General features: G+C 42.4%; 1 protein-coding gene across 1 annotated transcript; it reads left to right on the top strand.

Moving 5' to 3' along the window:
• The first annotated feature begins 327 nt into the window (after positions 1 to 327).
• LOC113310384 (ferredoxin, root R-B2-like) lies at positions 328 to 2,826 on the top strand. Its single transcript, XM_026559042.1, has 2 exons — positions 328 to 483; positions 2,022 to 2,826. Exon 2 carries the CDS (start codon positions 2,030 to 2,032, stop codon positions 2,492 to 2,494), a length of 465 nt encoding a protein of 154 aa, XP_026414827.1. The 5' UTR covers positions 328 to 483; positions 2,022 to 2,029; the 3' UTR covers positions 2,495 to 2,826.
• Positions 2,827 to 12,746: the final 9,920 nt, after the last annotated feature.

Here is a 12,746-nt window from a genome sequence, read left to right as displayed (position 1 = left end):
AAGCCATGGGTGATGGTGTCCATATTCGTTAGTCATTAATGAACCTGATAGAATCTAATCGTAGGCACTCACACAAAAGTCTGCCTCTTGGATAAATTATTAAATATTTAGTAAGTATCGTGTACCTCTAAACCTCTCCAAATGAGCTTAGGACTCACACAATTATCATTTCAAAACAAAAATTACGTAAATAATTAGTATTAAGTGTTAAGCTGAACCTCGCGTAAAATCCGAAGACATCACTCCAAGTGTTCGTTGGCTGTACGGTAGGCGTGTTAAGTGACTCGGTGGTATGATTTGTCCCTTCTCGGCTATAAATATACCCCAAAAGGCATCTTTCCAGTCTATACATACTCAGACTTTAGGGCACATATTCTATTTCGTGTGCTCTCCACATTTCACTTTCTCTAGGTTTCTCCGCAATTTTCAAGTGGACGAATCCAAATAGAATTTGCCAAGCCTTTTCTTGATTTATCATACTCGGTAAGATCTGGTCTTGGTCTCTTTGTTGGTTCCGATCTGAAAATTGTTGTCCTTGTTAAAGATTTTTTAATACGCTGGTGATGAGATTGATTGTTTATTGTTTATTTTGTTCAGAATTATTTGGATTGTTTTCTGTTAATGGTATTGTTTTTTCGTTAAAATCCCTAATTTATTAGTCTGAAATTCAGGTTTTATAAAACAGAACACAGATGATACATATTTAGGGTTTTGTGTGATCATGTCTAGATTATACCTGCTTAGGGTTTATGTCACCGTCTATTGATGTTCCTATTTGATTCATCTATTTCCTTTCTTGAAGTCTGTATGATTGTATGTATCATTAGTCTGATTTTTTTTTTCTAGGGATGCATAGTGTATTATTGAGTGGTAGGTAGCTCGATTTTTATTTGATTTTTTTCTTCTAGGAATGTGTAGTGCATTATTTGAGTGGTAGGTAGCTCGATTTTTATTGCATATTTTGATTTATTTTGTTTTTGTGAATTTGATTGAGTTAATCTAAGATCTTACGGGTGGTTTTTGAGGAAAAAATCCTCACAATAAATCATCTTTTCTTGGTAAGACAACGCCAGTATTTATTCGTCTTTGTAGAAAACACTTGTATCTATTGGGTGAATAATTGGTATGCTTGCATTGTGAATGTATTCTGATTTGGGTAGATGGTTGCTATGATGAATTATATTGAAGGTTGCATTTTTACACATCAGAACATGTGGAGACCTTTTTTTTTGAAAGTTCAAAAAAGAAAGGATCTTTACCTGTACTTCTTTGCTGTGTTGAGATTGAAACTCAAGATTTGCTTGTCTTTTACCCTTTTTTTTGCATGATGATAGTGACATGTGTTTTGAGGTTTCTATTATTAGAGTATGATGGTACAGCAAAGACAACATGTTAGCTGTGGTCTTAGCATGTTAGAGTATGATTTGTCAGTAATGGCCTTTCCTAATGACTGTCTGGATTGTCAACTATCCCGATTTCCTGAAGCTTATTTGGTTTGCTATATAGTTGATCTTACCGTTTCAATGTTAGAATGGCATTATGGCTCGTTTGTATGTTACAGTGGTTTGTAACACTCACTGCTTGGTTGAGGTAATGGAGAACCACTCTTTTGCTTGTTCTCAGACAGCTCCAAATATGAATTGCTGCTTATTTAGCTCAATCAAGAGAAATGAGTATTTCATTTCTTGGTTTTGTACTCTTACAAAGGATGTGTGTACTGTGGCTTAGATTTATTTATTTAGGCATCATAGCAACTTGGAGATTTCTAGCTCAAGAAATGATCTAGTTAGACCTTGTGATCCGACCTACAGCTTTTGTTTGTATGCTAAAAGTTTATTGGAACGAAAAGACGTAGCTCAGAGTCTTACCCACATTCATATCTGTTGACCGTGGTTCTGTTTTTTTGTTAACTCACATGAATGCTATCACATTTGAGTCTGATGTTGTCAAACACTTCACCAAGATCTCTTCTCCCATTACTTGATGGTCAAGTGATAACCTGAAATTGATGTCTGGTACAGGTGTAAAAATGGCGACAATAGGAGCTTCCTCAGCTTGCTGCATGATCAGAAGCACACCCCAGAACAGTGGTAAAATTGCCGCCATGAGGACTCGGTGTTCGTTTGGTTCTGTTAAGAGTGTCTCAAAGAGATTTGGCCTGAAATCATCATCCACCTACGGCAAGGTAACGTCAATGGCAACGTACAAGGTTAAGCTCGTTGGACCAGAAGGTGAGGAGTGCGAATTTGATGCCCCAGATGACTGTTACATCCTCGATTCAGCCGAAAACGCAGGTATGGAGTTACCTTACTCGTGCAGAGCCGGAGCATGTTCTACCTGTGCCGGTCAGTTGGTATCTGGTGCACCAGTCGACCAATCCGATGGATCTTTCTTGGATGAAAATCAGATGAAGGAGGGATACGTTTTGACTTGTATCTCTTACCCAACTTCAGACTGTGTGATCCATACACACAAGGAAGGCGACCTCTACTGATTACAAATTGAGACGAGTATGAATTCTGATTGGATGAAGGAACTTAGAACTATTTCTACTTGTTTAGAGAGAGCATTGTGGGCAATAGCTCCCTTTTCTTCAGATCACTGTGTTATTGCTCTGTCACCTTTAGTTCTTGTTGTTAGTTGAGTTGCCATCTTCATATTAGATTGCTCTTGTTTTAGTTTGCCTTATATTTCCTTTCAGATATAAGCAATTTCTGTAACATTGTTGGTGATAAGGTTGGGCTCTCAATCAATCATTTCAGACCACTAAATGTGCGAGGCATGCTTGGTTCTGTAATAATATATATGGACTCAGTTTTTTTTTTCTTTTTTTTTTCAATAGAAGGGATTCATTAACCGGTAACCACCCGATTAGACAAGCTTCAACAAAATTGTTGAAATTCGGTTTTCTGCTCGTGAACATCATGCGGAAGGAGCTCTTTGTTTTTCTTGAGCTCTTTCGTGAACATCATGCGGAAGGAGCTCTTTGTTTTTCTTCTTCTTCTTTCTGGTAGTTCTGAATGCATAAAACAATTAAAACCCGCCTGAAGCTCTGATCCTGCAGTCCCTAGTAGGGGTATCATTAGTCCGATTCTCCTGCAATCCGCAGGCCAGTAAACTTGGTAGTGCTAGTTCTAGAAATAACTTCAAAAGTTATAGTTTTCTATTCATACAAATTGAAACTGAGTTAAAACTTTTACAAGCAACTACTCTTTTTTTTTTTTTTTTGTTTTTGAAGAATGCATTTTATTAAATTAAACTGAGATTACACGTGGGAATGTTATGCCCATAGAGTCTGCTATTACAATAGAACTTATAGGTATGGGAATTACATTATCCCACACTGTTGTTGCGAGCTTTCCTATAGAGCAATCATCTGCCGCTCGATTTGTCAGACCGTCCGCTGCTTGATTTCCTTCTCTGTAGACGGGTCTAATGGCATATTGCTGAATTTGGGTAAACCTATACTTGATTTCTGCGATCTGGTTAGAAATATACCATGGAGCTTCAGCGTCCGTGGTTAGAAATCTCGTTAAGTTCTCCGAGTCTGTTTCAAATTGAACTTTTGGCCATCCCCGTTCCATTGCGTTCTTGATGCGATGAGCATGGCCCAAGTTTCCGCTGCAAGTGCAGTGGTGATACCCAGTGGTTGTGAGATTGCTAAGATTGTAGCGGCCTCCTCGTTTCGACATACAACACCGGCTCCCGCTATTCCAGAATATCCCCTTGTCGCTCCGTCCGTGTTAATTTTGATCCAATCTAAGTGGGGTTTGAGCCATCCCACAAAGATGGTTGTTGTTGCTAGTGTCGTTTGCGCTGAGTTCGGATAAGGTTGCATCCCAGGCAGTACTGGAGGTAGGTGGTTTTCAGCCCAGATATATTCCTGTTGGAGTTTAATGGCCATCTGCGCTATATTCGTCGAATTTGGCAGTTGCTGGCGATAGACTACGTCGTTCCTAGCTATCCATAAGGACCAAAGAAGGAAGCAAAAGGATGTGGTGACTGGGGCAGGAGCTTTTGTTTTGAGGAGTAGGGAGACTGTCGTCTGATGGGGTAATGAGGTGGGTATATTATGAGTAGGGTTTTGGTTGTTAGTGAGATGAGCTAGTAGGAGGTTCCAAGAATCAATGGCTGTTTGACAATGAAGCAGAATGTGACTGGAAGTTTCAGGGCTAGAACTGCATTGAGGACATAGGTTGGAGTTGGTGAGTTGGATGCGGTTGAGAATGTTGAGGGTTGGTAAACCCTCATTAATTGCTTTCCACAAGAAAAGCTGTACTTTTGGGGGACACATAAGTGTCCAAAGGAAGGTAGTTGGTGGAAGAGGGTTCTGATGGGTTTGTGCAGAGTCGTTGATGAGGCGGTTATATCCTGATGCAGTCGTATATTTTCCGCTTTTGGTAAAAGGCCAAATGATCTTGTCGGGTTGGTTGTTCTGTGGGATGGGAATGCTGACGATTCGTTGAACTATGGGTTGGGGAAGTAGATTCAGCCTATCATGATTCCAGTTCCTTGTTGACGGGTCGATGATGTCAGCAACCGATTGAATGGGATAGCATAAGACTGGGTTAATGTTGTTATTGAATTGTGGAATCCAGTTTGATTGAATAGGGGTGTTTACTCCGTCTCCAATTTGATGGAAGAGATGATGTTTAAAGGTTGGTATGAGCGATGCCAATTGTCTCCATTGTGGACTGGGAGATGACGGGAGAGGAGGGATGTTTTTGAAAATGGGTGTATGTTTGGGGTATTTTGCATTATATAATGTGGCTAGAATGGAGGTAGACTTTTCGTGAATGTTCCATATTCGTTTCATGAGAAGTGCTTTGTTGTGCTCCTTGCTGCTTCTGATGCCTAGCCCTCCCTAAACTTTGGGTTTGTATAGCTTGTTCCTTCCTAGTGGGTGGAGCTTCTTGATGGAAGAGTCGTGACCCCAGAAGAAATTTGTTGTAATACGATCTATTTTTTTTTGTGGATGTGTGAAGGAAGGGCTTGTGTCTGCATGAGGTGATTGGCTGTAGGAGTAAGGGACGATTTTATGAGTGCGAATCTTCCAGCTTGGTTTAGGCACTTAGTCATCCAACCTTTTGCCTTTCGAGTTAGGCACTGAAGGATTGGGGCAAATATATGGCTAGAAGATCTCCCATGTTTAAATTATACTCCTGGGGGGTGGGGGTGGGGTGGTGGTGGTGGGGGGAGGGGGATTTGATGTTGTTGGCATATGAAGGCTTGTTTTAGTTCATCTAGTTGGTGGTGTTCTAGCTTCGGATGATTGTTGATTTCGATGTGTTGATGTGTTGACCCGCCAAATTTCCATAAGCTTGTAGCAGATGTTTGAGGTGATTGGTGCCTTCCGGAGTTGCTTTATATGTTATCAATAAGTCATCTGCGTACATGAGATGTAGTATTGGCGGGGCTTTCTGGGAAATGCGGAGTCCTTCTATCTTTTTCTGGTTTTCAAGGATTCCCAAATTTGTGGATAATATTTCCGTGCATATAATAAATATATAGGATGAGAGAGGATCTCCTTTCCTTATCCCCCTAGTTGGAGTGATGTACCCATGCAGAGTGTCGTTGATATTGATTGAGTAGGTTACTGTTGATATGCATATCATAATATAATCCACAAAGGTAGATGGGAAGCCTAACCTGGCGAAAGCTTGTTTAATGAAACCCCAGTCCAAGGAGTCGTAAGCTTTTTGAATATCTAGTTTAAGAGATAGGATCCTTAGTGCGGTTTGAGGTTCTGATGTAATGAAAAAGTTCGGCAGCGATGGCTATGTTGTCGTGAATGGATCTTTGTGGCACAAAGGCACTCTGATATGGGCTTATCAAAAATGGGAGTATAGGTCTTATGCGATTCACCAGTATCTTTGAAATGATTTTATACGTGACTTTACATAACCCTATTGGCCTAAATTGGGATGGTTTTGAGGGGTGATCAATATTTGGGATTAACGTGAGGCTAGTATGATTCATGAGAGGGTGAATACTAAGGGAAGTAAAGAAACTTCGAACCATCTCAATAAGCTGCGGTTGGGTTGTTTCCCAAAAAACTTTCCGATCCTATTGAGAAGAGCGCCTCTTTGATCTCCTCGGGAGTCACTTCAGTTGTTAGCATATTACATTGTTGAGGGGTTAACCTTGGTGATACTGCTTCAAACAGGATTTTGTCAATTACTGTATTGGGTGCAGTATAATGATCTGTGAAGTGCTCAATCATGAGATCGATAATTTCTTCCTTATCTGTAATCCAGTTGTTTTGATGATCCTGAAGTTGTTGTATGTTGTTACAGCTTCTATGAATTGTAGCCTTGGTATGAAAGAAAGTTGTGTTGCGGTCTCCAGATTGAAGCCATTGGATTCTGGATCTCTGTTGTCAGTAAGTTGCATGACAATCAAGTAGATTTAGGTGTTCAATTCGGAGTTGCTTTTCTTGAAGAATCCAATTTTCCAGTTCAATACCAGTTTGCGTCGCACATTGATGTTGGGATGCTTTGATTTTCGCGGTCGATTTTTTAATCAATGTGGGAAGGTGACCGAAGTTGATCCTGTTCCATTATGTTAAGGCTTCGCTGGTTGGTATGAGTTTGAGCTGGAGGTTTAAGGGTGGATCCGAGTCATGTAGCTTATCCCACGCCGAGTTAACTACTTGATGAAGCTGAGGATGAGATAGGCATAGGTGCTCAAATTTGTAATTCTTGTTTCCTTGGCAGTCTAAAGCTTTTGTCTGAAGTAGAATAAGAGCATGATCTGACGCTATTCGCGGAAGATGAGTGACTCTGGCATGAGGGTTGGCAGTTCTCCAGTATTGGTTTGCTATTGCCCGATCGAGTCTTTCCTGGATGTTGTCCTGACCTTGTTGAGAAAAGGTTGCATTTGTGCATAAGTGACTGACCTGCCTCCTTTTTTCTCTGATTGGTCCATCACTTCACTGAAGTCTCCCAAGAGTAGCCTAGGTGTCGAAGAGTTGGGAAAATTGTTGGGAAGTCTTCCCAAAAGATTTTCCTTGGGTCTGGGTGTGGAGGGCCATACATACCTGTGCAAAGCCAAGGCTGGGCTGGAGCTGGAGGTGTGATGAGCGCATGGATGTAGTTTTGGGACTTCAAGATGATTTGGACATTAACCTCGTTTTTCCATAATAGACACAAGCCCCCCCTTCTACCTAATTTAGGAACGGAGCAATGGTTTTGAAATTGTAGTGTTTGCGCGATGCGCAGCATTTGAATATCATTGGCTAATGTTTCCGAAAGGAACAAAATAGTTGGTTTATACATCAAGATAAGTCCACAAAGGTGTTGAATTGTTGTTGGTTGGTTTAAACCCTGACAATTCCAAGCGAGAATGGTCATATTTGTGGGTTGAAATGGGACGGGAAATGGAGAATGAAGTTGGGTATTACTTGGTGTACAGGAGAAGGTTTAAATGGTCGGTGAAAATTTTATTTTAGAATAGTTGGTTAAATTACGCTGGATATTATGGCTAGACTTTAGAAAAGTTAATATGGCTAAATGAAAACAACTTTCTAATTTATAATTGGACTTTTGAAGAGATTAAAACAAACACCAAATATGAACTACCAAAACTAAAGATCATAATAGTGTGGATAGGAAAATTGGAATGCTGGAGTGCCTTACCTGCACCGAAAGCGAGACCTGAAGTAGTCGACAATATGGGTATACGAGGCATGTAAAAATCTGATGGATTAGATCAAAATAGAAATACCTCCCGACGAAGATGATTTTGAAACCAACCGCCTAGAAGAAAAGATAACTTTGTCCGAATATAAAAAGTATAAATTTAATTCCCTCAAGCACCGGTAAAAAATTGAAAACCATTTTCTCTAAGAGGGTTGACCTTCGACGGAAGGAGTCCAAAAACTGAAAGAACCCGATAAAACTAGCCAAAATACGAGGTGGGTCTAAACCAAGGAGAAAACCAAAAAAAGCCTTTCAAACTAATAGGCCCAAAAATCTTCTTTAAAAATTGTGTATTAAATAAAAAAACAAAAAAAAACGACCATCACTACATGAACCTAACTTGGTCCCAACACGTTTCCATCTAAAAGACAGCAACACGTGGCAACAAAACCTAGGGACAAAAGCAATTAATAAGGACCTAATACGCGTCAACACGCGGCAACATTACCTGCCGACAGCAGCAAACAGCAAGGGGACTTCTCGAGACAAAACTTCGAGATCAAGAAAAATGTTGACAATTTCTTACAAACCGATTTAACAAGTACTAACACGGACGATTTAATTCGGTCATCTTCTCCGGAAAAATGAAAGGACAGGAGAACCATTACTGTGAACACGTAAATCACGAAGGCATCTATATGTTCACAAACAATGTTCGCACTCTATGTGCCCACTCGAACTGATGAAATGACTACTGATTCCTTGGCTCAAAACCTTCGGGTTTATCATAGCCTCATCAAATATCATCATTAGAGGCGTTCACATAGAGGAAGATAAAGAAAACGTAGTACAAAAGTAAAATCCGTGGAGTATCAAATGAACGTATAATACTGAAATGTAAATAAGACTCGGATTTACGTGGTTCAGGACTAAGGCCTACATCCACGGGGTTGTCGTTTTCACTATGCATTGATGATTACAGAGGTAGTCGAATGACTTTGGAGTCTACATTGGTTTGTGAATTGTAAAAGATAAACTTACACTTACAATTCTTATCTCTCTTTTCTCTACTCTTTTTCCGATCCCCCTTACTCTTGGTGGAGAAGGGGTATTTATAGGGTTAGATTGTGGGGCCCGTTTCTGAGGGACGTTGGAACCTTATCTTCTTGTGCTTTGTGTCCATCACGCGGAGGTCTTCGTTCATTACTTAATCACGCAGAGTAATCCTCGTTCGTTCCACGGGTTGATCGACACGTATATTTCTCAGAGTGTTTAATGCGGGTAGTTGAGACGCATGCTCGTGTCAGATAAGTGTCTTCTGCCCCTGTCACGTCCATGTCAGTCGACCTTTTCTTCACCGTTGATCTTGGCTTCTTTTGGGGATGAGATAAAGTAACTCTTCGGGAGTTATTTGGTGCTCCGCAGTACATCGTGTTTTTGATACATCTCTTATCTTCTGCCCTTGGATTTGTTCGAGCAAAGATCCGACGTCCACGGGATGGGCTTCTTGGCTGTGGGCGTGTGTCATCATGTTTTGATGGCTTGGTCCGCATGCTCTCCACGTGTCTTCCTACATACACGTGTTTGATGGTGAAATATGTACACACAATTTTGCCCTTTTCTTTGGGCTTGAGTGTTTAGTGGAAGCATTGAAGAAAACAGACGTTACATATTCTTCCTCTCTCCTAATAACTTCTCCTAGATACTTGGGCACGTTTCTCACTCGTGCATTAACTGCTCATTTAAGGGGCACGTTTCCCATTCCTCCATTAACTTCCTTCTCTTTCTTTCGAGTATATTAAGGAGGGGAGAAAAATTAATTTTATTCTCCTTGAAAATTAATTTCATTCTCCCTGTCAGTCTTCATTCTTTGTTCTTCAACCATTAAATTCTCTCTTCCCTAGCATTAATCACGCTCGTTTCTTCTTTGTTTCTGGTTTGTTGTCTTCTTTTGGGATTTTATTTGTGGTGGTAAGGTTTCTTTTCTCCGTCTCTGTTGTTTTAAGTTGTGTTGATTGTGCTGAAACAAAATTTTCTGCTGCTGTCGTACCTTGTTTGTGATGAAGAACACCTTTTGATGTATGTATGCTAGTTTTCCCCTGTTCTTCTTCTCAAGTCGAGGAGGCCATTGTTGCACTTGTATTGATTGAACTTTTAAGCTTAGGGTTTTAGGGTGTACATGTATGTATGCTAGTTTTGGGGTTTCTGGGGTTTGTTGAAATGAACTGGTAATTTTGTTGTTTTTTGATCTTTGTTGATGCCCTCGTGTTTGCTTCTAACTTGTTTTTGTTGTTCCTCTTCGCAGCCATGTATGACCGTCTGCGGCTTCCATATAAAGCTCCGGCTTCTAGTCTAGCGAAATCCCCTCCACGTAGAGAGTCTGATAGATATCCACCTGGGGGAGATTTCTCTAAATTGTCTCAAATGGATCCCCGCGGTAATAATGTTTCATCTTCTTCTGGGACGAGGGCGTCGCCTCCTAGGAAAGGGGATCCATCGAAGAGTCCTTCCGGGTCTCGAAACGCTGCCGGTCGTGCTGCTTCTTGCCCTCGTGATGACTCGGGGTGTACGCAGACACGTCCTCGCAGTGGCACCTTCGATATTCCCCCTCTTCGTTCCATAGTGCCCGTGCAGCACCCTCTGCCGCCGCCTCCAGTACTTTCTTTCAAAGGGAAGAACTCCAAAGGTGGTGCGCCGAAGCTGAATCATCTAAGAATCCTCCTTTGAAAAGAAGAGCTTCCGAAGCTTTTGTTGGTTCGTCCGATCCTGCGGAAGAGGATGAGGTTGCCCCGGTGATACGCAGCGTTTCGGTCAGCAAGAAGAAAGTTACGTTCAAGCACATTGACCTTGAAGTTTTCAAGGAAAAGCATGAGCTTCAAGCCTTCGAGGTTCGTTTCTATGCCCCTGAGGATGATATTACTTACGAGCTCATCTCGAAGTATCAGTTTGATGAGTTTCACCTGCTGACTACGGTTGGAGCCTTCGAGGCGGGTCTTATGCTGCCGTTGTACAAGTCTGGTGATTCCTTTTATTACGATGTGCTGGATGGTCGTGAAGGCTCTTCCACCAATACTCACAGTCGTTCCGTGTCGCAACTATCGGGGAATTATCTCCGTGCACTGAGGGAATGTTATCTGCGGAGTAAGGGGGAGACGACGATGACATGTTACGTTCCAAATCCCGCCGAGAGGGAGTGGTATACCCCTGAAAAATTCAACAACTCCTTTGGGGATTATGTCAATAGTAGGAACCGTAAACCGTGGAGTGTTAGCCTTCAAAACCTTGCTGCTTCTCAGGGCGAAATTCGTCTGTTAAGTGAGGTGAACGATGCCAAACTGAAATACGTTCCGGGCACCGAGGGGTCGAGTCAGCGGAAAATTTTTTCCGCACGCGAAAGGATCAAACGTGACCATGATTACGAGTGACACGCCACTGTTATTGAAATTGTTGGTCCTTGGGCGTATGGTTGGATTCCCGGTCCGCGCGGTTGGCGTCCTTCTGAGAGTAGCAGGCCTCGTGAATCTCCTCCTGCTCGTTATGGAGATTTCTGTCCCTGGCGTTTAAACTTCGAAGGCATGAACTTTCCTTATGCTCTCGATGTCGTTGAAGGAGATGACGAGGAAGGTTCTGGTGCTATACTTCCACCGAAGAGTGTCACTACTGCCAAGGTGTCGAAAAAGAAGAATATTGGGCCCAAGAAGTCTTCTACCATTGTGACGGGTGAGGCTGAGGTTCATGAAGAAGTTACCAGTCTGGTGAACGAAGAGTTTGCCGAGGATGAGGAAATCTCTGATGGGGAAGAGCGCACTGATACTTCCCCTCATAATGTCGAGGAAGAGATTGGTGCGGGTTGTGATGGTGTTGAAGTGAGAAATAATACCGCGGTGGCTGACGGCAGTGTTATCGCGGACATGTCTGCTCCTGCTGGTGAGGCTGCGGAAACTCTCCCCACCATTTCTCAAGAGTTCTCCTTTGACAGGATTTATTCCGTAGGGGAACTCTTTGACGATGCCCTCGATTTTCCCGAAGGATTTTCTTTGCTCTCCCCCAATGATGATTGGGATGTGCTCGGGGGTTCTGGTAAGGGAGACGCTGCTGTTCAGGATGAGGGCGCGGATGATCGCAATGCGCATGTTGATGCCGAAACTTGTGTCGATGGGGCAATATCAGCAAAGGGGAAGTCTGTGGTTGACACGCCTTCCGAGGATTTCCCTCATTCGCTGACGTTTGAGGGTGAGGATGCCATAATGGATTGGCTCAAGAAAAAGGGTCTGTTGTTTGTCCCCCATCCTGTCCCGGTGGTTGCTGGTGAGAAGGATTCCGATGCTTATACCCGTCGGATGATGGAACTATCTTCCGAGGCGCGTGTATCTGAGATGTGGGGGAAAAGATTGAGTGTTCCCGAAGCTATCCTCGTATCGGAGCCTCCCACTTCTGTTGCTGACATGATGGCCATAGCCGATGGGTACCAATACGGTTTTCCCCAGCAGCGTGTCTTGGAGGTAAGTCTTCGTACATATCTCTTCGTGACGTATCTCTTCGGTGTAATAATGTTTGCCATTTGATGTGTAGATGATGAGGAGTGAGCATTGTAACCATGTGCTGTATCAATTCTTTAAAGCGAAATCTTTGAAGCTGGAGGCCAAGCTTCGTCACAGAGAAAAGGCCTTATCTGCGGCTGAGGTGGAGATAAAATAACTGAAGAATAGCCTTAAAGAGAAAGAAAGGCTGGGTGAAGCGGAGACTGGTCTTCGTTCAGAGCTTTCCGCCGTACGCGCTGAGTTAGAGCAAACCCGCAGCCAAGTTTCAGCTTTCACAGGTTTGGTTCTTCTCCATTTTTTCTCTCGTAATTCCTCTCTACTACTTTGTTGTTCTGTCTGAGTCTCCCCACCCTATCTTCAGTGGGTGGCGTCCCTGAGATGATATGGCTTGGAAACGAAAGGGCACGGCAAAAATCTCGTATCAAAGAGCTCGTCGAGAAAATTAAGAGCGAAGCCAAAAAGTGGGACGCTCGGGCTGAGGGATGGCGCGCAAGGCATGTTCAAATGGTTGATATGCAGAATCTGTATAACCATGACCGTACTTTGTTCAATGGTACGCTGCTGT

The sequence above is a fragment of the Papaver somniferum genome, chromosome 9 (genome assembly GCF_003573695.1).
Source record: "Papaver somniferum cultivar HN1 chromosome 9, ASM357369v1, whole genome shotgun sequence".
Taxonomy (NCBI): Eukaryota; Viridiplantae; Streptophyta; class Magnoliopsida; order Ranunculales; family Papaveraceae; genus Papaver; species Papaver somniferum.
Note: the sequence above shows the minus strand (reverse complement) of the source record. Positions and strands in the feature narration are given on the sequence as shown.